General features: G+C 44.3%; 1 protein-coding gene across 2 annotated transcripts in view; it reads right to left on the bottom strand.

Annotated features, from left to right (window-relative positions):
- The window catches only part of ATP9B (ATPase phospholipid transporting 9B), a 2,296,170-nt gene that overhangs the window by 1,073,105 nt on the left and 1,201,429 nt on the right, over positions 1 to 21,636 (bottom strand). For both annotated transcript variants that reach the window (XM_085605931.1, XM_085605930.1), the window contains exon 9: positions 63 to 143. In XM_085605931.1, coding sequence (XP_085462057.1) covers positions 63 to 143 — 81 coding nt within the window. The remainder of the gene's footprint in view (positions 1 to 62; positions 144 to 21,636) is intronic.

Genomic DNA, 21,636 nt, shown 5'->3' with positions numbered 1-21,636 from the left:
GGTACATATTTCAAATTTTTGTTTTGAGTGTAATAAACGTAAATTTGACAAACCCGACTCACCCGGGTGAAGTTTCCCTCAAAGCTGTGAATGTCCAGTTGTGGCTTATGAGCATAAACATATGCCTTAATGGAAAAAAGATCCTGTAAAAAGGAAAAAATTAAAATATTATGTGAAACACATTCACATAAGCAACTCTTACTAACTATGTAAAGCAACATGAACATCGTCTAGTGAACCTCTCGCTCTTGTAACCCAAACCATGACACCCTTTTTGAGCTGCATACTAGCCCAAAATCAACTTTACATTTTATATGATTAATCAATTTACTTTATTTCATGCCAATAATAGATACCTCTTATAGCTTGCACTGGTTACCAAGTCATACAAAGGCCATCCACATTATACACTTACTTACTAGTCAACCCTTCTGTGGGCAGTGTCCGTTCTTCCTTGCTAGCCAATGAAAAACACTTCAATCAACAGAAACATTAACATATGCTCTTGTTAACTGTATTGCCACTGCATAATGCAAACCCTGCTATGTCCTTCGCAGGTAGACTGCATTGCAATTGAATCAACTTTGGATCATTTGAACCTTGAAACGGTGCAGTTTTGCCAAAGAAGTAAAGACTGGCTAAATAAAACTGTTTAATGGTATGCAAAATCATGTATCACTATACAACAGATCCTTGTACCTTTCCTATCTCAACTCCTTCACGTAGCATAATAGCTGGCTATGTTACAACCATGCATTTTCTATCACATGTGAAAGACCATGCTTTCACCTTCTCGAAGTCCTCTCTATGGTGTAGGGGATTTAGGCAATGTCAAGACTAAATTGGAGCAAACAATCCCTCATATGACCGCTGAATAGCTTTCCCACTCGCCTTTCATTTGGATTTGTGGTAGGAATACGAGACTGGGGCATCGATATCAGCGTCTCCCATGATTTAGTGTTCTCGGACATTCTCAACACCATCTTTGCTAATTGTGAATTTAAAAAAAATGACAAGCCAGCCGTATATGGAGGTTGCACAGGCGACACCTAGAGCTCATTGCCACGGTTGTGTGGAAGTAATAGCAATGAGAACTCATTATTATGGTCAGTAACCTCAAAGAACAGCTCTGCAAAGATTTGAAAGGTGTGACCATTAAGAAGATGATAACCAGACTAAGGTCCCACTGAGACACAACTAAAGCTGCAGCCCCTTCACAAAATGCATAACAATGAGTGACTTAAAGACAGCTAACTATGCAAATGCAGAAAGGCCAAGAGTGCTGACAAATAACCTCTAATTGTGCCCACGGTAAAGCGTGCAAGGCCAAAGACAGGACAAAGAGGAGAACATCGGAACAAATAGCCTGCAGCAGATTGACCCAGTGGTGCTTGCAACAGGCCACAATCTTTGTCCAACATCCAGAATAAATTGACTTTGTGGACAGACAGCGAGGAGCCAAGATACTACTTCCTCAAGCAGATCGAATCAGCTCAGCTGTTACTGCTCGATTTCCATGCATGGTGGTGTAGGCAATGGAGGTTTAGATGTAGAACCCTTTCCTTTTGTTAAGAAGCAGGTGCTTCTGTAGAGGTAGACAAAGTGGGTGCAAAGGCTCAGACTCAGGAGATAAGAGTACCAGACTGTCAGAGCTTATTTCGGGGCTATCAGGACAAGCTGTGCATGGTCTCTCCTGACTTTCTTCAGAGCCCAAGGAAGCAGTGGCCGAGGCAAAACCTCAGGAGAAAGACCAGAGTCCCTTGGTCAGGCGAAACCAATCTCCCAGGAAACCCTGAGGCGGAAACTCTAAAGCACAAAAAGCTCTATAATGCGTTTTCTCAGAAGTGGCAAAAAGATTTACCCAAGGCACGAACCAATGGAAAAATATGCCTTATACCACCTCCTCGTGCGGATGCCACTCATGACTGGCTAGATGAAGTCTACTGAGCTTGTCCACCCTGGACTGGAGTGACCCAGCCAGATGGTTGGCAGTCAGGAAATTCCCTGAAGGTGCAGCTAGTACCATAGCCCTAGTGCCTCCTTGCACAGTAGATGTGACCCTACACCACCCGTTTGTTGCAGTTGCACATAAAGGTAGAGCTGTTCAACAGACCTTGCGCAGGGATGCCTTTGATGGAAGGCAGAAAGGCCATGAGAGCCAGCCAAGTGGTACGCAGCTCCACAAGACTGATATGGTCCCTCTGTCCCAGGAGGTCAGAGGTCTATTTTTTGGACAGGAATGTCTTCTGCATGATTTCATATCCCCCTGCAATAAGTGCCCAACTTGAGTATCTGGTACCCTTGTTTTTAATTTTGGGCTTAGCCTCATACTAATCTACTGTGTGTACTAAGGTCTAGGCCTGTCCTGTGACATGAGTGGGGTCCTCGACATGTACCGTACCCTTGGAAGGGCGCACCAAGAATCCCCTCATTTTACTGGCAGAGTACTACTGTCCATGTCATAGAATATAAATCAGTGGGGGCAGCAAACAGTGTTTTATGAATCCATAGCTGTGACCAGACCTTTTTCATTGTTATCAGTGGAGTGAAGGCCTTCTGACCCACTTGTGGTAAAGTTCAGCTTCTATGAGCTAACCCAGACCCTAGCACTGAGATACCAAAAGTACTTTGTGTGTGTGTGTGTGTGTGTTTGTGTAGCCTGGTGGTACATGCTTTGAGTGTGTAAGTGGGCCAGAGTACTGAAGGCCCAGGATTTCCCTGTGGAGGCCCCTGACCTGTTCCTATGCACAAGACGGAGGTATGGTTGCTTTCTCAGACAGTGGAAGTGTATTGCTGACATTCCTGAAGCTGGAGGAAGGAGACCTAGATAGAGAAGTGGGGACAGAGGAGGCAACCCTTGTTCAGAAATTTGATGAGCCATTTTGCTGCTGATTAGTCTTTCTGTAGAACTCCACTTAGCAGATTATGGGGCTGAAGGGTGAAAGGGACCACTTTAGGGGACGCCCACCTTTTATCTCTTCCCTGATCACTGTTCAGTTTGACTGCTGATAGCCAGTTCCAGATAGGTCAAAAAGCCCTTTGTGCCTATGTTGTGGGTGCTTCAGCTGGATACTACCCTGCTGTGAGAAGCATCACCCCACACAAACGCTGTGCCTGGAGAGCACCAAGGAAAGGGCACGTGAAAAAGAATCACCTCAAACCTTTTCTGGAAGTGCTGACAGTGAATCGACATCTCCTGTTTGCTTTGACTCCAAGTTCTCTTTCACCAAGAAAGGGAGTACTACACAGAGCGCTTCCGTACTCAGTCACTTCCACTTTATCGGCCTGAACATGGAGATCCCCCAGTGACGGCTGCACCCGCCCGTTCACTATTGTGTGCTACCGAGGGTTTTGACGGATTGGTCTTCTCTTAGTGTGTTTTTTTGTTATCCTTGTCCACCACCACTGGCTTTCTCTCTTTTGCATTGTGACCCGATCTGACTGGATTGGCATATTCTACCGATCCTGCGATTGTTTGCGCTTTCACTCACTTCAGCCCTGAAGAGTCACGGGTGATTACTCGATTGACGAAACACGTGTCGGCTGGTCTTTTCCTTTTGATGCTTTGTCTTCTGATGAAGGTCAAAAATATACCTCACCCAAAAGAAACGCCTTGTGTCCTTGGTTTTTGGCATCTTGTTCATATCTCCATTTATGCTTGAACAAATACTACGTTTATCACAGACTTTGTTAATACTCTTACTACGTGTGCACAGGACTTGTTGTTTCTACTACACAGAGCGCTCAGAGGACTGCAGTGCAACCAGAGCTGGTCTTTGCCTGACAGCCAGCTTCCTAGAGGTAAGGAGACAACACCCGACGCCTTGCCTTATTGAAGGAAGATGTCCCTCTGACCTCAAGCGCCTTAAAGGCAGTAAGCCTACTGAAAAAAGGGAAGGAGCCTGCCAACCCTGCAGAAGGAGTGACTGTCTAGGGTGTCCCAGAAGCAGCTTGATCACCAGTGGAGTGTGGGATCCAGCAGGAGAAGTAAAACTGTGGAGAGCGATCTGAGTGTCCAGAGGAGCATAGGCACAATCTCTCTGAGTTCCAGCCTGGAATCGCAGGCAAAAGATGTGGACAAAAAACTTCTTATGCAGACTGTGCAGTTAAATCAAGAACTGAGACAAAGGTGGATTGTGCTGCTACCAAGAAACTGTGCCTGCAGCGAACTATGCCTCTTCCCTCACAACTGTGCCCTTATAAGATTGTGCTGTTGCTATCAAGAACTGAACCGGAGGTGAACTATGCCACTCCAACCAAAGACCCTGCTGCGGCTGCCCTCGTGCCACTCCAACCCTCAACCTTTGGCAACTCATCTGAAGCTCAACGCCATGGACCCAGAAGCATGTCCACTGACCACTGAAAACTTCCATTGGAGATCACTGCTCATCTAGATATCTGTGAGGTCATCGTATGCTGTGCCTCCAGCCAACAAGTCTTCTACTAGAAGCGGGAGTGATGCATGCAGCCGCCAGGAAAAGGACTCTGGTGTCAGCACAGTGATGAGACTGTCCTGAAAGAGGACTTACTGATTAACTGAGTGATGTGTACTGAACTAAAGGGCAATCCACACCTATGCCTTGATGCATGCCCAAGAGAAACTCTAAAGGTTGAAGGGGAAACAGTCCTAAAATTGCCGTAGGGTGGGAACACCCAGGACAAGGGGCGAGGTGGGGCGGAATCTAAGGCACATTAGCCCAAGTGCCAGTGTGTTACTTGTACTGTCCACTGGAGTATTCAGCTTTAATGGGTAGATCTAGGTACTTTCCTTTTACTAAAGTTAAACACTGGGTTGGATCATCAGTTACTGTGCAGCTAGGTGACTTTTCAGAGCCTGCACACCTCTATACTACCTCATTGAGAAGCCTGTGACTGCTCGCCATCACTACCACTGAGAGTCAATTGCTGAAGGAGGTGTACTTGGCCTAGTTTTGCAGAGCCATGATAGGACAGACTCTGGGACATCTGAGGCAAACAACCCCAGTTCCCACAACTGAAGCCCAATAGCCCCAGCCTGCCCAGTGGCCCCCGAATTGGGTATGACACCTCAATTTTTCACTTTGTCCAGGGGCCTTTCCATCCCAAAGTTCACATCTGTCACTACTGTAAGCTCTGGATGGGGGAGAAAGACTGGCCTGCTGTAAAGTCAGGTTGGAATCCCTCATTAACCACTGAAAATCCTAAATTGCCTTGTCTGAAACACAAATGTTGTCCGAGAGTCATCCCCGGTTAATCCCACAGAAGGAGATGGTTCCTTTGCAGAACATGCATGTGTCAACAGAATAAACAAGGCTAAGAGAACAAGAAACCTCGGAACAATCCGGCTGGAACACAGGACTGAGCCCGAAACATCGGGATCATATCCAGAATGTCCCAAAATCACTGTAGGGGTGGGAAGGCTGTGTACGCCACCATGCTGAGAACGCCCCAAATAAAGCGAATCCTCTGCATTGGCTGAATATGGGATTTCAGCTTGTTTTGAAAAGCCCTAGGGAAGACAAGAGTGTGATAGTGGTCCACATGAGGTCCGCAATTGAATGTGACAAACTTGCCTTCAACAGCTAGTTTAGGTAGAAGAATACATGTACTGCCAACTTGCAAAGATAGGCTGCGATCACCGCCATGACCTTTGCAAACACCCAGGTGGGGTTTAAGTGAGTCCAAAGAACAGGAACTGAAAGTGTTCCTTTACCACAACTAAGTGGTGGAACTGCTAGTGGGACTGCAGGAAGGGTATCTTAAAGTATAGGTCCTGACAGTCTAATGTCACGATGAAAGCCCCAGAAATTAGGTCAGAAAGGACATGGGCCAGAATCAGCATCTTGAATTTGTCAATCTGAAGCAAGTAGTTTGAGAACCAACTGTCCAAAATTGGTTTGATTCCATGGTCCTTTTTGGGCACTAAGAAGTAACATCACAAAAAAAAAAAAACTATTTGGAAGTCGATGAAGAACCAAGAGTTCAGCGATACAGCTCTGGATTTGCACTGAAGGGCATGGAAAACAAGGACTGAAGTCAGTGTACAGGGGTGGCACCTGCATATGGCTCTGCACCCTCACTTCCCAAGACAGTATGAGGCCAATGCTGGGTCTGATGGCGCACCTACAGCAGAACAGGAGCAGTTGATGGAAAAAGTTACTGGGTCCAGTCTATTGCCTGGGGAGTTCAAACGATGAGGAATCTGTGGATAGAAGCATTCATTAGATATATGTGTAATTTACTAACAACTTACCCTTGGAACCTATTGTTTTTTTGTTGGTGGTGGTATCTGCCTTGTGCATCTGTTTCACGTTCATGACCTAAGCTTGTAACTAACTTGAGCAAGCTTTCCCTACCCTTACATACTAAGTGAAGTTTGTCAAACCAGCTCAGATTATCACATATTGTTCTACTGCAGAGGACAATTTGAAGCATCAGGTATATGTGTATTGTTCTAGAAAAAAATTTACAAAAATATTTTTAAAACATTCTAAAAAAGTGAGAAGTTAAGAGGTTTTAAAATGTACAGCTATGATCAACAGGTTGAAAGCTGATATGGGACAGATGTAACTCTTTTATTTTCATGACATGACGAGAAACCATCCATTTTGTAAGAATGTTCATATATGAGGGTATAATTCAATTTTACTTCTTAAGATCTATCACATGATAATGTAATATGCCATTCATCAACTTGCAAGCATTTTCCTTTGATAGACAAACCTCTACAGTTTTCAAGCATACTTCAGGCGAACTGAAATTAAACTTCTACAAACATTTTTCTTTGTTGCAGTTATGAATAAAATTATAATAATTATAATAATTGCCAACATGGTTACAGGCATAGTAATGAAAAACATGTCATAAGTACTGAATCATGGTTACAGGCAGGAGATATAGAAACTGACAATGTGAAGGGGTCGAATGATGCTTTAAAGGAGCTAGTTCTTCCCAAAGAAGGGGGGGGGGGGGGGATGTGCTCCTACATGTGTATCCGATAATGGAAAGTGGGAAAACGTAACAAACTGCAACTTGGGGACGAACCAGGGAGAGGTGACAGGGGGTGGAGGTGTGGGTGGGTGGTTGTATGCATGTTATGTGTAGCTATACTGCTGGGGTTGCGGGCCTAGGGAAGAAGTGCCCCGGGTGGGTCCCAGAGGGGGCTGTCTGTGTTAAGTGTTCACGCATATTGTGTAAGGGACTTCGGGAGGGAGGGGGCCTGCTTGAGGCCTTGGGGAAGGGCGTGCAACGGGGCGTTCCAGGTGAGACTGGTGGTGAAGGGGGCAACTGAGCGTTGTCAGTCGTTTGTCAGAACACCTGAAGGAGCGCAGCCCATTCAGTGGAGATGCGTCGTCGGCGCACTCCCCGTACCTCTTCGTGTCTGATCGTGTCCTCCTCCGCTGTACCCCACTTTCAGACCACGCTCGTCCAGCCCGCCAAAGAGGGCCCTGCAGGTGCCAAAAGTTAATCTTACTGCTTAAATGAATGCAATTCTTTTTAATGTCTTGCTTATTAAATGTAATGAAGTGAAAATGTGCATATACTGTTTTTGATTCTTCAGTGTCAATTCTGTTGCTATTCTGCACTTCCACCTTCCAATCAAATCCTCTTACGTACTTGCTGATAGCACGTAAATTGATTCCTGACAAGATCGCCTGAAGAGACAAAGTCAATCTAAAAACACAAAGGCTGAAAACTGTAACTTAACCTGCTTCAGATCCTGATTAGAGGGTAGATTATGATTCACAGATTCAGATTCACAGATTTTAGCGGATGTAAATGACTACTAAGGAAAAGCCATGAAAAAATATGCTAGGGCTGTCCACAGTCATTAAGAACTGGCAATGTCCGATCAGGGATGTCCCCCATAGGAGAGTTTGGGGGTGATACCTGCAAATGTTGGAAGCACCGAACATGCTAACTTTTAGAGTATTCTAAATGATTTGCAAAATATCTGCTTTCATAGCTGCAATTCTTTAACAATTACTTTTAATTTGGAATTAACGTGAAAAAACACACCACCAAAGGATATGCTGAAAACAGAAGGCACTAGCAGCCTGGACCACAATTAAGAAACACAGCAAAACATCCACATACACATATCTATGCAGCAATGAGCACCATAATAATAGTGCAAATTTATAGCACGAACTCTGAGAAGAGGACATAGCAGTGTGACAATATATTTGACAGAGGATCATTTTTTTTTTTTTTTTTTAAATACAATTGTTTTCAAACTAACAAGAGCCAATGTGCAGCAAAAAGTCCCAAGGCCCAGAGCCCTTTCATAGATTGAAATGCACAATAATGGCAACAGCACTTCGATAAAGGATATCAAAACATCACATAATTGTGTTGTACAGCTTGTACTTCTCCAGTAAAACTGTGCATTTGTTGGGCAACATAAACATCAGGATTGTGCCAGACTGATTGAGCGCACACCCTCAGGATATGTTGGCCTATAGTCCTTCCAACTCACAGTGCACCATCTGCACGCTACAGGGTGGCAAACGTGTGTGCAACCTCAGAACATGACAACCCTGATCCCCCAAAGAAATCGTGGTAACAGATCTAGAACTCTTTCATTTGATAACTCATGCATACCCAAAGAAATACACAAGAAATGCTCAGAAAGGCATTTCAATATTTACTGAAGCAGTCTGATTCTTGTATAAAATACAAGCGCTGCGATAATCAATAGGATGAAATATATTACCATGATAAGAATTACGATAATACGCAAAAGGATGAACCATTCCACCACTGTGCTATAACTGTGAATATAAGCAGGCATATAAGTATGTGCTATAGTGTACCCCTACCTAGTAATGTCCTGTCAATTTTGCGCAGTCTCTTAGCAGCTTCCTGCTGTGAAACCTTCCACACTTCGTTGTATATTGCATACAAGAAGCGCTTTTGATATAGTTTTCAAGGACCTAGTAAAACGTCCTGCAGTTCTATGTCATCAGAAATAAGGGACAAGTGTTGTTTCACCTGAGACAATGCTGAGGGTTTTAGCCAATCTAGGCATAACTTCTCAGCACTGTAAGTTTTTACCACCCCTGAGTGTTGTTTCTGCGCATAAAATAAGCCGGGCCTTCTGATCTTAATCCATTTGGTGTCACTTAGGAAGCATGCATGACATTCGATAGTATCTAACAGCCATACTAACCATCGCCCCCTGATTGGGCCCTGAAGAATTGTATGATTTTGGAAACACACAATCCATCCCTGGTCATTATTACTGAGACTTGGACTGATTCATATTCTAGCCCGGATATATTATCAGCTATTCCTGAGGGCTTTGCCTTCTTTAGACAGAATCAATTGGGTAAATGGGAAGGCCGCATCACACTTGAACACAGAGCTGACCTAGAGGTTCGGTGCAGCCCCGTGCCATTTTCTCTTTGGAAGATGTCTCCTTTAGTGTAGAACTGTCTAAAACACAGTCCTTTAAATGAACCTGTGATCTATTTTCGTTCAGGAGATTAGCAGGCTATTGGAAGCCAACATTCTGCTTAGTGACTATACGGTCCTAGGCAATTTTAGTTTTAATGTTGATGCCCAATCTGACATTGATACAGTAGCTTTACTTCACACTATGTCATCTCTTGGTCAGTTGCAACAGGTGGAAGGCCCTACGCACCTGGCAGAACAGACCTTGGATGGTATCTATTCAAACAATTCATCTCTAATGAATATAAAGATTCTCCCCTTGCTGTGGAACGATCACAGTGCTATTTTCTTTGGCATAAAACAGTCAAGCTGATCATGGACCTGTGGTCCATCTGACATGGACCTGCTCACATGCTTGACACAAAATTCAGGCAGAAGAGTTTGCCCAATGTTACAAAATTCTCTACCTGGTTCTTCGGAGGACATTGAGTCAGTGCTTTTGCAGTATACACACTGGTTACAATCCACTGCTCATTCATTGGCACCTGTGAAAAGGATCAAGATTACAAGATATTACATCTCTGCTCCCTGGTTCTCAGAGGACCTCAGGGCTTCTAAGCAGTGCTGTCGGAGACAGAAGAAAAGGTGGAGAGCTAGTCATCTGAAATAGAGAAGTCCAAATACAAAACGTGCTTAGCCGAGTACAAAGCTTTAATTTTAAAGGAAAAACCAGCTTATTTTACGAGCAAAATTTAATCAGCTTGAAATTCCCCTAAAGAACAGTTTTCTACAGTAACAAAAGTGACCACCAACACTTCAAGCATCTTCAAAGACTTTAGTAATCCTTTCTGCAATACTGTGGCAGATGCTTTCCATCACAAAGTTGAAGATCTTTAGAACACGTTTTCCAACATGCCACCCAACCTACTTTCTGACATGCACACTTCCTTACATTTGGATGTGGACAGCACCCTTAGCCAGTTTATCTCACCTGCTAAAGAAGAGGACATCAAACTGATTAAATTCTCTAAATCAGGCTCTCCATATGACCCATGTCCACCAAATGTGGCTACCTTAGTAGCTGAGTTTACTGCGCTTAAACTGACTGTTTTTTTTCATCGTATGTGCTGTTCTGGCTTATTATCCTGTATGGAAGAAGGCCTCTGTATTATCGCGGATTAAGAAACCATCTTTTGACCCTAATAGTAATTATCCTATTTCCTGTTACATTTGCCAGTGAAGCTCATTGAAAACGTTATGGACAAAAAACTGGTTGAACATGTTCATGCTAGCAATCTCTTGGATGCCACTCAGTTTGGCTTCCGTGCTGGTCACAGTACTGGGACTGCAATTATTAAAGCCACCGAAGAGATCAGGCTGTCTCTTGACCGGGGTGGTAGAGCTGCTCTTGTACTGCTCCATCTATCAGCAGCCTTTGATAGGTCAATCATGGGTTGCTGATGGAGCATCTGGGCAGTATTGGAGTGACCGGTACAGCAAGGGAATTGCTTAATTCCCTTATTAGCGGAATGGGAACAGTCTGTTCAACTAGGGGATTTTATTTCTCACCCATACTCTCTGCCTTGCGGGGATCTCCAGGGGTCCTCGCTCAGTCCCGACATTGTTCAATATTTATGTCACCTCACTGCTAGAACTAATCCGATCTTTTGGCTTTTCCCTGACGTCCGATGCTGACAACACACAAATTGTCATCTTGTTAGCCATTGGGAATGGGGTGAGATTCTGCGACTGCATGAAGGCAGTCACCTCGTGGATGCCCATGAGCTGTCTGAAACTCAATTCAGAATAGACCGAGGTCTTGCTCCTTGGTGCCCAGATGTCCTTTTGGTATCCTGCATGGTGGCCATCTGATTTAGGTTCACATTCCACTCCTGTCAAGTCAACTTGTGGAAATTTGGCAGCGATCACTGTTAGCATTTAGCTGAAGCCATCTTGTTTCCGGCAGCCATTTTGTCAATCATGTGCTTTTTCCTTTTTCACTGTTGCTTGCTCTTGTGCTTTGCTCAAAGAACTGGCTATACTTAGCCTCTGCTACTCTGCACATGTGCAGAATAGTCTGTAGCTGCCCATGCACCTGCTCTAGTCTGTAACTGTCAGGTTGTTTTTACCAAAGTCAGCAACTGCTGGCTCCTCCTTTACTGTTGACTGTGCATTCTTTGCATGACCATTTATGTATGTAACTCTCCTAAGTGTGCTTGTACCGCCTTCTTTTGAGCTCCTATGTGGGTATAAAAGACCCATGGTTCTTCTACTCCTTGTGCTACTTCATACACTACCGAAGGGTGTTGTGTGAATGTAGTTCCACCTCATGAGGTTAACAAAATATCTTTTTACTATTTCAGCTTCTGTGCCAACTTCTATTTTCTGGTCTGAGGACTTTTGTGCAGAGAAGGGCGAACCCCTAGCACTGGTAGGCCTTGCTGAGGTCCACCTCTACAAATTGGCGCACAACGTGGGGCTCATCGGTGACTCGGATACCCGAAGGAGCGGTCTTGACGGAGGATAGGAATCTCGCTACGGGTGATCACTGCGTGAGGAGACCCGTGTCTTCGCAGCCGCGGCGCTTCTTCCACTTCTCCTGATATTGACCTCCCCAGGCGGTGCCGGTCCTCGACTGAGATTCCTTCTGGTGTTCGTCGTGCAGAGACCATTTGGTCGATTCAGAACTTGGCAGTTGGGAGCTGATGGTTTGTGCTTGGTAAGGTCGTCGACATTTGTTTGTTAGTATTTGGACAAAAACTTGACTTGTTTGGATATATATACATTGCAATTTATATAGGCAGGTAATGAGAAAATTTTGAAAAACTTGAACGGCACACTTTGAGTTAAGTGCTACTTTGCGTATAATATTGTATATACTACAATATTCTTGGCATGCCTGTTTCAAGCACACTTCGTAGAATGTGTTGCTTTCTTGGAGGTACCAATATGGATCATGAACGGAATCAGCCGGCTCCCCCAGAGGGGACACCAAATAGGGATATGTATATTAAAAATAGTATTTCTTCTATAATGTACAGCACGTTATGGAAAAAATATACTAGTAAGGATCCTGAGTTGCAATGGCCTATAAATGGGTCATTTGATCTTAAAAAGATTCAGTATGGGGAGCAATGTATGTTTAAACGTAAAAGTAGACAGGATATGTTTGATTGTGTACGAATGTGGGAGAAAGAAGCGCGTGAACGTGTGAGAAGAGAGCAAGCTTTGGTAGAAAAAGAACAACGCAAAAATATCCATGCGAAAGCGATGGAGCTGAAAAATAAAGAAATGAAGGAGATAAAAGAGAGAGAGGATAGGGAGTGTCGTTTACAGGTAAATGGCCAATACCCTGTCCGGCACCCCCTTTACCCTCTACTTAATAAACCACAGGACGATTCCATTTTGTTAGATCGCTCCCCACCTCCATACACTTTTCCCTCTGCCCCTACTATTGATTCTGATGATGATATTTCTCCTACAGATCAGGATCAGTTAGGATCCGATGCTCAGCATCAGACTCGCTCAATTCTACCGGCTGATCGTGCAGCCGCTCTTAGATCAGCTGCTCGCAAAGCAGCTTGTGATGACATTTCTGCTTCAGATCTTGTAGCTGATGTACAACAATGTGAGGATAGGGAACAGTTATATTTTGTAGAAACATTTACCACAGAAGTGATTGCACGGTTTAGAAAGCATTCCACAGAGTTAGAGCCTGTTGATATAGCAAACGATTGTAAACAATTGCGTGACGGTCTTTTTCTCCCTTCTGAGGTGGCAGACTTAATTAGACGCTTGGTTAAATTGCGAGCTGAGGCATTCCATTTGCGGGAGGAGAAAAAGGCAGCCGTTGCAGCTGAACAAACAAACCAGCCCTCCGTGCCGCAGGATGGCAACCCAGGGACAGATAAGGCTATTGTAGTTCATGGGAAACCAATGCGTGAAGCTGCGCCTTTGTATGTACCTCCTAAGGGTACGGGAACGGATGACGATAAAACTTCTGATGAGGTGAAGGGATATTTCATTTATAATTGGGTCTATACTCCTTGGAGTAGAGCAGATGTTATGGCTCTTAAAATTGCTTTGCCAGACCCGCGGAAAAATCCGGCGACTTTTTACGAAGAAGTTGAAGGAGCTATTGGTTCTTGTATTATGACTTTGTCTGACATTGATATTTTTTTGGACTTATCCTACCCCCTGATATGTGGAGATCTATTCGTAAAGTAGATGATCAGGCAGCTTTTGGCGATGTTTGGAAGGAATTAGAGAGGACAGATCGAGAACGGGAACCAGCAAAGAAACAGCAACAACTGATTTTAGTCCTTCCAAGAGCTATAATTGTTAAATTGAATACTCTCATTCCTCCTAAAAAGAAAGATTAGACTATGTTAGCATCCTGTAAACAAAAGACAGATGAATCGGTCTCTGACTTCTATACACGTTTTGAGGAGACATTCCACGACTTTAGTGGCCAGTCATTGACAGATGACACGGGCAGGCATCTGTTGGTCGATAAATTTGTCGCGAACATGCTGCCAGAAATAGCTAGTCGCCTAAAGGCCAGCGAGAGTTCATGGACTACGTCTTCTCCAGTCTCTCTTTTGACTATGGCTCAGTATTATGAACGTCAGGAATTGGAAGCTAAGGGCAACGAGGATAAAAAGACTAAAGAATTTAAAAACGAAGGTTATGTTAGCTCAGGTTTATGGGCCATCCTATAGAGGTGGTAGCAGAGGCGGACGTGAGATGTACCGCCCTGGTGCACCCTCTTTTCCCCGAGTTACTTTGTCTTCTGATCAGTGCGCTTATTGTAAGGAGATTGGACATTGGGTTGCTGACTGTCCACAATTGCGTACTCAGCAGTATCAGCGTGGTCGAGGACAAATGAGAGGTCGTCCAGGGAATTCAGGATATAGGGCCGGTATGGATAGTCGCACTAGGTTTGAAGCTGTTGAGCATACTCAGAATTCTTCTAATACTTTTGATAGGCGTAATCAATATCAAATGTCTGCTTATCCGACTGCTGATTTAAAAGATTCTGCTTATGCATAGGAATGCCTAGGATGGGGTAAGGAATCAGTTGAAGTCCCAGTAGATCAGGAGGGTCCTTATGTTACTACATACATTTTAGGTTACACTGATCGGTTTTTGGTTGACACAGGAGCTACTCGTAGCGCTCTGTCTAAACAATTGGTTCCAAGGGCTCCCCTGTCTGGCTTAACAATCACATCGATAGGTTTCGATGGGACTCCTTCCCTTAGCCCACTCTCACAACCACTTGCATTTCATGTTGATACATTTTCTGCTTCATGTCCATTTTTGCTTTCCCCTAATACGCCAGACAATATTGTGGGTCTTGATTTGCTTAAGCATTTCCGTGCTACGATATGTTGTCCTCCAGAAGGCGTGCATGTTATTTTGAATGATAACTATCTCATGGTTGAGAAGTCCTATCTCATTAGAGAAGATATTGCCTTGGCATCACTCCCTAGTACTTTGTGGCCGACATCAGATACCGATGTGGGACAAATGGTTATCCCACCAGTCCATATTCAAGTGAGGGAAGGTGCTTCATTGCCTCGATTGCCTCAATACAAATTTTCTCGAGAAGGCAAAGAAGCATTAATACATATTGTTCAAGACCTGATTGCAGTAGGAGTTGTGGAAGAAGTCCCTTACAATATTTGCAATAGTCCTATCCTTCCCATTTTGAAGAAAGATACTGATACTAAAATTTACAGGTTTATCATTGATTTGCTAGAGGTTAATAAGATTGTAGTGCCCCAATACCCGGTAGTCTCTGACATCACGACACTCCTTACCATGGTTCTTCCAACTGCAACTACATTTTCTGTGATTGATCTGAAGAATGCTTTCTTCTTGATTCCTATTCATCCTGATAGCCGATATTTGTTCGGTTTCACTTTGAATAATCGATCCTTCAGATTCTGTAGTGCTCCCCAGGGGTATACAGAGAGTCCTAGTATTTACCACCAAGCTTTAAAAAGACAGCTTGATTCTTTCCCTGTACCAAAAGGGGTGGCTCTCATACAATATGTCGATGATATCTTGTTGGCAGCTGATACCTCTGAACAGTGTGAAGAAGGAACACTGTTATTGCTTTCATTTCTTGCATCACACCATCACAAGGTTTCTCGAAAGAAATTGCAATATTGTAGACAGCAGGTTACCTATTTAGGTCACCTCCTGTCTAAGGAGGGACGTGCACTCACACCAGACCGCATTCAAGTTATTTTAGACACACCTGTGCCTCGTACCCAGAAAGATGTTCGTGCATTTATTGGTCTTACTTCATTTTGTAGGCAATGGATTTTGGGCTTTTCACACATTGTAAAACCTTTGTTGGCCCTCTTGACTAAAGACACTCAAAGGCCCCTCCCATGGACTACTGAATGTCAGAATGCTTTTCAGCAGTTGCGTCAAACTTTATGTTCTGCACCAGTATTAGGCACTCCAGACTACACTAAGGCTTTTACACTCTATGTACACGAGAGGGACGGTTGTGCACTCTCAGTTCTAGTACAGACACATGGTGATAAGCAGCGTCCTTGTGCATATTTTTCAGCTGTTCTTGATCCAGTCGCTCATGCATTGCCTGGGTGTTTTCGCTCTGTTGCAGCGGCAGTTGTGTCCATACATCAGAGTGAAGGGATAGTTCTGTCACATAGATTGCTTGTGCTAGTACCCCATGCAGTTGATGCCCTTTTGAACCAAACTAAAACGCAGCATTTAACCAGTGCTCATTTGACAGGATATGAACTGACACTTTTGGCCCCTCATGTCACTCTGAAAAGATGTTCAACCCTTAACCCGGCTACTATGTTGCCATATCCGGCTACTCAATCCCAGTCACAAGAGTTTCATGATTGTATATTCCTTACTGAGTAACAAGACACGCCCCTTTCAAAGGTTGATGGAGAATTATGGGTTGATGGGTCCTGTTTACGATTACCAGATGGTACGACCTCAGCTACATATGCAATTACAATGCTTCACACAGTAGTTGAGACAGCTCGTATTCTACAGAAGTCAGCCCAGGCAGCTGAGCTGATAGCACTAACAAGAGCGTGTGAACTTAGTGCTTATTTGTCTGTTGATATTTATACAGATAGCCGCTATGCTTTTGGAGTGGCTCATGACTTTGGGCTACTCTGGAAGGAAAGAGCCTTCCTTACATCACATGGAACGCAAATAGTGCATGGAGAATTAGTGCATAATCTCCTGACTGCCTTGACATATCCGAAGAAGATTGCGATTGTTAAGTGTAATGCACATAACAAAGTAACAGATAAAATAGGGCAAGGTAATGCCTTTGCGGACAGCACAGCCCGCGAAACTGCAATGCAGTCAAGCACTACATCAGTGTATGTAGTGAAGTCACAGGCTGAACGTTGGCATGATACCAGGCAGGAAGTGCTTGATATGCAGCGATCTGCCTCTACAGAAGAACTTGAGCAATGGTCTAAGGAGGGAACATTGGATGATGAGGGCTGTTGGTGGAATAAAGACATGACTAAATGGAGACTGCCCACAGACTATTTACATCCTATGATTCATATGGCACATGGGCCAGCACATGTTGGAGCATCCTCAATAACAAAGTTGCTTACGCAAGTTTGGGATCATCCAGAAATTGCTGGCACGGCTGAAAAGATAGTGCAGTCCTGCTTGATTTGTCTCCAGAACAATCCTGGAAAAGGGACACGAACTCCAACAGGAGGGTTTGCTAGACCAAATGCGCCATTTGAGGTTTTGCAGATGGATTACATTTAGCTTGAACGCTGTAATAATTTAAAGTATGTTCTAGTAGTGGTATGTGCTTTTACTAAGTGGATGGAAGCATACCCTACAAAAGATAATACAGCTCTTACTACAGCTAAGGTGCTTCTAAAGAAATTCTTCCCTAGATTTGGTGTTTGCAAACTTTTGTGGAGTGATAACGGACCCCATTTTATTGGGCAAGTTGTTGAGTATGTCTTGAAAGGATTGGGGATTAAGCAGAAGTTTCATGCTGCCTTCCACCCACAATCAGCAGGACTAGTGGAACGATATAATGCTACTCTTAAGCTTAAACTAGCTAAAATCCAGGCTTCCACATCTCTGAAGTGGCCTGATGCACTACCCTTGGCATTACTGTCCATTAGATCGGTACCGCATACACGATCTGGCCTCACACCGTATGAGGTGGTATTCGGTAGGCCTATGAATATTTGGGGGATTCCTAAGCCATGTCCCATACATGATGTACCTTGTGTTATGATGAACGATTATCTATCACAGTTGACTGATAGTCTGCTTTCTATTCATCAACAGATTCGAGAAGCTCTTCCTGACAGGTCGAGAGGTGAAGGCCACGAGCTGCGGCCCGGTGACCATCTGATGGTCAAGGTCTTCCAGAGATCGAGCAGCTTGGAGCCTAGGTGGTGCGGCCCGGAGCAAGTCCTCCTCGCTACGAGAACTGCAGTCCGAGTGACCAATCGGAAGAACTGGGTGCACTCCACGCACTGCAAAAAGGTGCCATCTGCCTTGGTGGAACCTGCTGCACTTGCCGACCATCGAGACATCCTGGACACAGAGAGAGGCCAAGCCATATCTGAGGAAGTCTTCCCGGACCACACGATCCCTGGTGCATCTCGATATCAGCTACGACCCCGGAGAGAAACTGCATTACTGAAAGAGACTGGTTGAGCAACCGTCCTGGGTTAGTGAAAAACTGAGCTGCAAAGGGGGGATCTATTAGTGACACCTGTCTCAAACTCAGAGAAGAAACCAACGGCTGCCCAGGACTTTAGAGCTCCAACGGTTTTGTTACTTCAACAACAAGATGAATGTGCCTATGGAGAAAGCATCAACTGCTGCGAGGATTTGCGACAAGAGGATTATGTGTGTTGTTGGGTTCACTGTCACTATAATCACTATGGCAGTGATAACTTGGGTTGTAGAGGAAGTGGCTCCTGCTCGACAAATACTGATTGTCAGTATTCCAGCACCCATTGAACACCACTATTTTACTCTCCCTTATCATGAGCAAAAACATAGACAGTCTTATCTGAACAACACGTTCATTCAGATGTTGCACCACACGCACAATGCTGCGAACATTACTGACTGTTGGGTGTGTGGAATGATGCCAGCTCATCAGAAAAAGGGAGGAACACCTTTCATTCCTCTTCCCTTTTCCCACAACGGCTCTTGTCAAGCCTAGTTTGCATTTCTATTGGCTTCTCAAGTGGCTAATATTATTGATATGAGTGCAGGGAGATTTAACTACTACCTTAATAAAGCATGTTATCCTGATGAAGAAGGTGATCCTCAAGCTAAAGGGACTAAATGGGAGATGGAGTACCGACAAGGAAATGCTTCTGCACATTATGTTTACCCAAATACTCAAACTGCTAAGGGTAATGGACCATTTGTTATAGCTGTCACTAGAGCGCGAGCAGATTTATGTGCGAGTAGTGTGGGGAAAATTCCAGTGGGAAGAAGCGAATGTACTCAGGTTTTGACTATTGATGGTACCAATTACAGCAGTTTTTCGTCTTCACATAATACATACTTTATTTGCGGAAACAAGGGATACTACCATCTACCTGTTGGATGGTCTGGAGACTGTTACGTATCCTTTTTGCTACCTCCTGTGTTTCTGGCACCCGCATCATATCACAAGGACTATTGACTGTTTAATGACATTTCTAAGAACAGATACAAAAGAACAATAAGTAATGATGAGGTAGATCAGACTGACACCACACTGCAGCAATATGCTGACTTTAATTTGGGGCTGTTCTTTTTTGTTGGTGCTGCCTAGAACAGCAGGAAAATCAGACGATTAACTCGTGTCGTGGAAGCTGTGACCAACCAGACAGCTATGGCACTTGGAAACATCACAGAGGAACTACAGATTGCGAGGATTGTGGCGCTCCAAAACTGTATGGTCCTGGACGTGGTTCTGGCTGATCGAGGTGGTGCATGTCGCATCATAGGAAGTAGTTGTTGTGTGTACATTCCAGATCATGCCCCTTCAGTTTTTGATGCAATATCCAAGTTACACATAATAGCTGCTGAGATTCACCCTGATACTTTCACATGGACTTTGGCCAGTTGGTTTTGGACATTGGTCTCTACCTGGGGCTGGAAACTATTAACAGTGTTGTGCATATTACTTGCAATTCTAATGCATGCTGCCTATGTATACAATGTAGTCCAATGCTTTGCTCCATTTATATCACTGCTTGTACACCTACCAGACGTGATGTTCGGCAAATGAATGCCCAGCGTGTACTAGATAAAGAGATTGATGAAATGATGAGAATCGACATACATGATGTATACCTAGACTCTTCTAGATTATAGATGTCTTCAGCTAACGCTAAAAGGGTCGTCTGTGGAAATTTGGCAGAGATCGCTGTTAGCATTTAGCTGAAGCCATCTTGTTTCCGGCAGCCATTTTGTGAACCATGTGCTTTTTCCTACTTCACTGTTGCTTGCCCTTGTGCTTTGCTCAAAGAACTGGCTATACTTAGCCTCTGCTACTCTGCACATGTGCAGAAGAGTCTGTAGCTGCCCATGCACCTGTTCTAGTTTGTAACTGTCAGGTTGTTTTTACCAAAGTCAGCAACTGCTGGCTCCTCCTTTACTGTTGACTGTGCATTCTTTGCATGACCATTTATGTATGTAACTCTCCTATGTGTGCTTGTACCGCCTTCTTTTGAGCTCCTGTGTGGGTATAAAAGACCCATGGTTCTTCTACTCCTTGTGCTACTTCATACACTACCGAAGGGTGTTGTGTGAATGTAGTTCCACCTCATGAGGTTAATAAAATATATTTTTACTATTTCAGCTTCTGTGCCAACTTCTATTTTCTGGTCTGAGGACTTTTGTGCAGAGAAGGGCGAACCCCTAGCACTGGTAGGCCTTGCTGAGGTCCACCTCTACAAACTAAGAACCTAAGAGTTCTTATCAAAGACACATTGACCTATCAAGATCAAGTAAATGCAGCCATCTTTGCTGCTTTTTATACCCTTAGGTTGATCGAGAGAATCTTACCTTTCATCTGTTGTATGACAGAAGCACGCATGGCTAAAACATGCGTCCCTCAACAACGTTGTTGCAATAACGAATGCATCTTAACCACGCATTTCTTTACCACGCATGCCTTTACCACAAATGCCTTTACAACAATTTTGTTGTAAAGGCGTGATTGCTAAAGGGATATGCCTGGTAAATTAAAAACTACAGTATCCCAGCTACTCGCCCATCCAACCAGCCCCAATCGGAACCTCCAAGAAACCTTCTAATCTCAGCCCAAAACCATGCGAAACGCTCCATCCCATAGGTCCCAACCCAGGTGTTTTGCCATTTAGAAACTAGGCCTAAAACCACCCTTCTCATGGATCGATTTTCGCCAAAACAATCATACCCGCAGCTGTCAGTTATAGAAGCCCCTTTCACCAGGAGCAACTGGAACCACCCCAAAAACATTTTTCGGCAACCTCAGAAAAGGTTCCATTGGATAACATTGCAAACCGGCACCTCAGAAACAAATACTTTTCTACCAGTTCCCCTTGACCGATCCTTTTCAAACTTGGAGGGAAACAAATTCCGCTTGTCCCCGACTACCTCACCAAGCCGCATCACAATCTGATCAGGGGAACATGTACGACTTTTACTGCAAAGACCCCCCACCCGCACCCATTCAAAAACAAGCAACATTCAGCCCAAACATCTCGAAAATACACCAAATCACAGCCAAACCTTGCCAACTCCTATATGAATGAAAAAAACATGTGTCCTGAGCCCTAAAATCCGGAAACCTTAGTTCATTATGACCCTAAGTCCTAAAAACTACCCCCCTCCGTCCTTAGCCCTAAAACCAATCCCCCACCCCCTACAAACTACTCTCCCAACTGTCCTGACGCTTCCTGTTTCCCCCATACGGACATCTAGATCGTGCACTGCCTTAGCCACGCATATGCGTGGTTAAGACATATGCGTGGTTAAGGCAAGCGTGGTTCTGCTTGCAGGGAAACGGCACACGTGGCTCAGCTCGCGCTGTAAAGGTCATTTACCCCTTTCATACCAGCTAACTTGCAGAAGATGGTAGTTACGTCTCTGGTATTGTTCAAGATCGATTATTGCAATGGGTTCTATCTCAATGCTTACCAGCACGTACTCAACAAGCCGCAAGTTGCCCGCATGCTTTTGACGATTCCGAAGTACCAATCGTATCCAGGCCTTTCA

The sequence above is a fragment of the Triturus cristatus genome, chromosome 5_1 (assembly GCF_964204655.1).
Source record: "Triturus cristatus chromosome 5_1, aTriCri1.1, whole genome shotgun sequence".
In the NCBI taxonomy this organism is placed as follows: domain Eukaryota; kingdom Metazoa; phylum Chordata; class Amphibia; order Caudata; family Salamandridae; genus Triturus; species Triturus cristatus.
The sequence above is the reverse complement of the archived record's forward strand: the minus strand, read 5'-3'. Positions and strand labels throughout refer to the sequence as shown.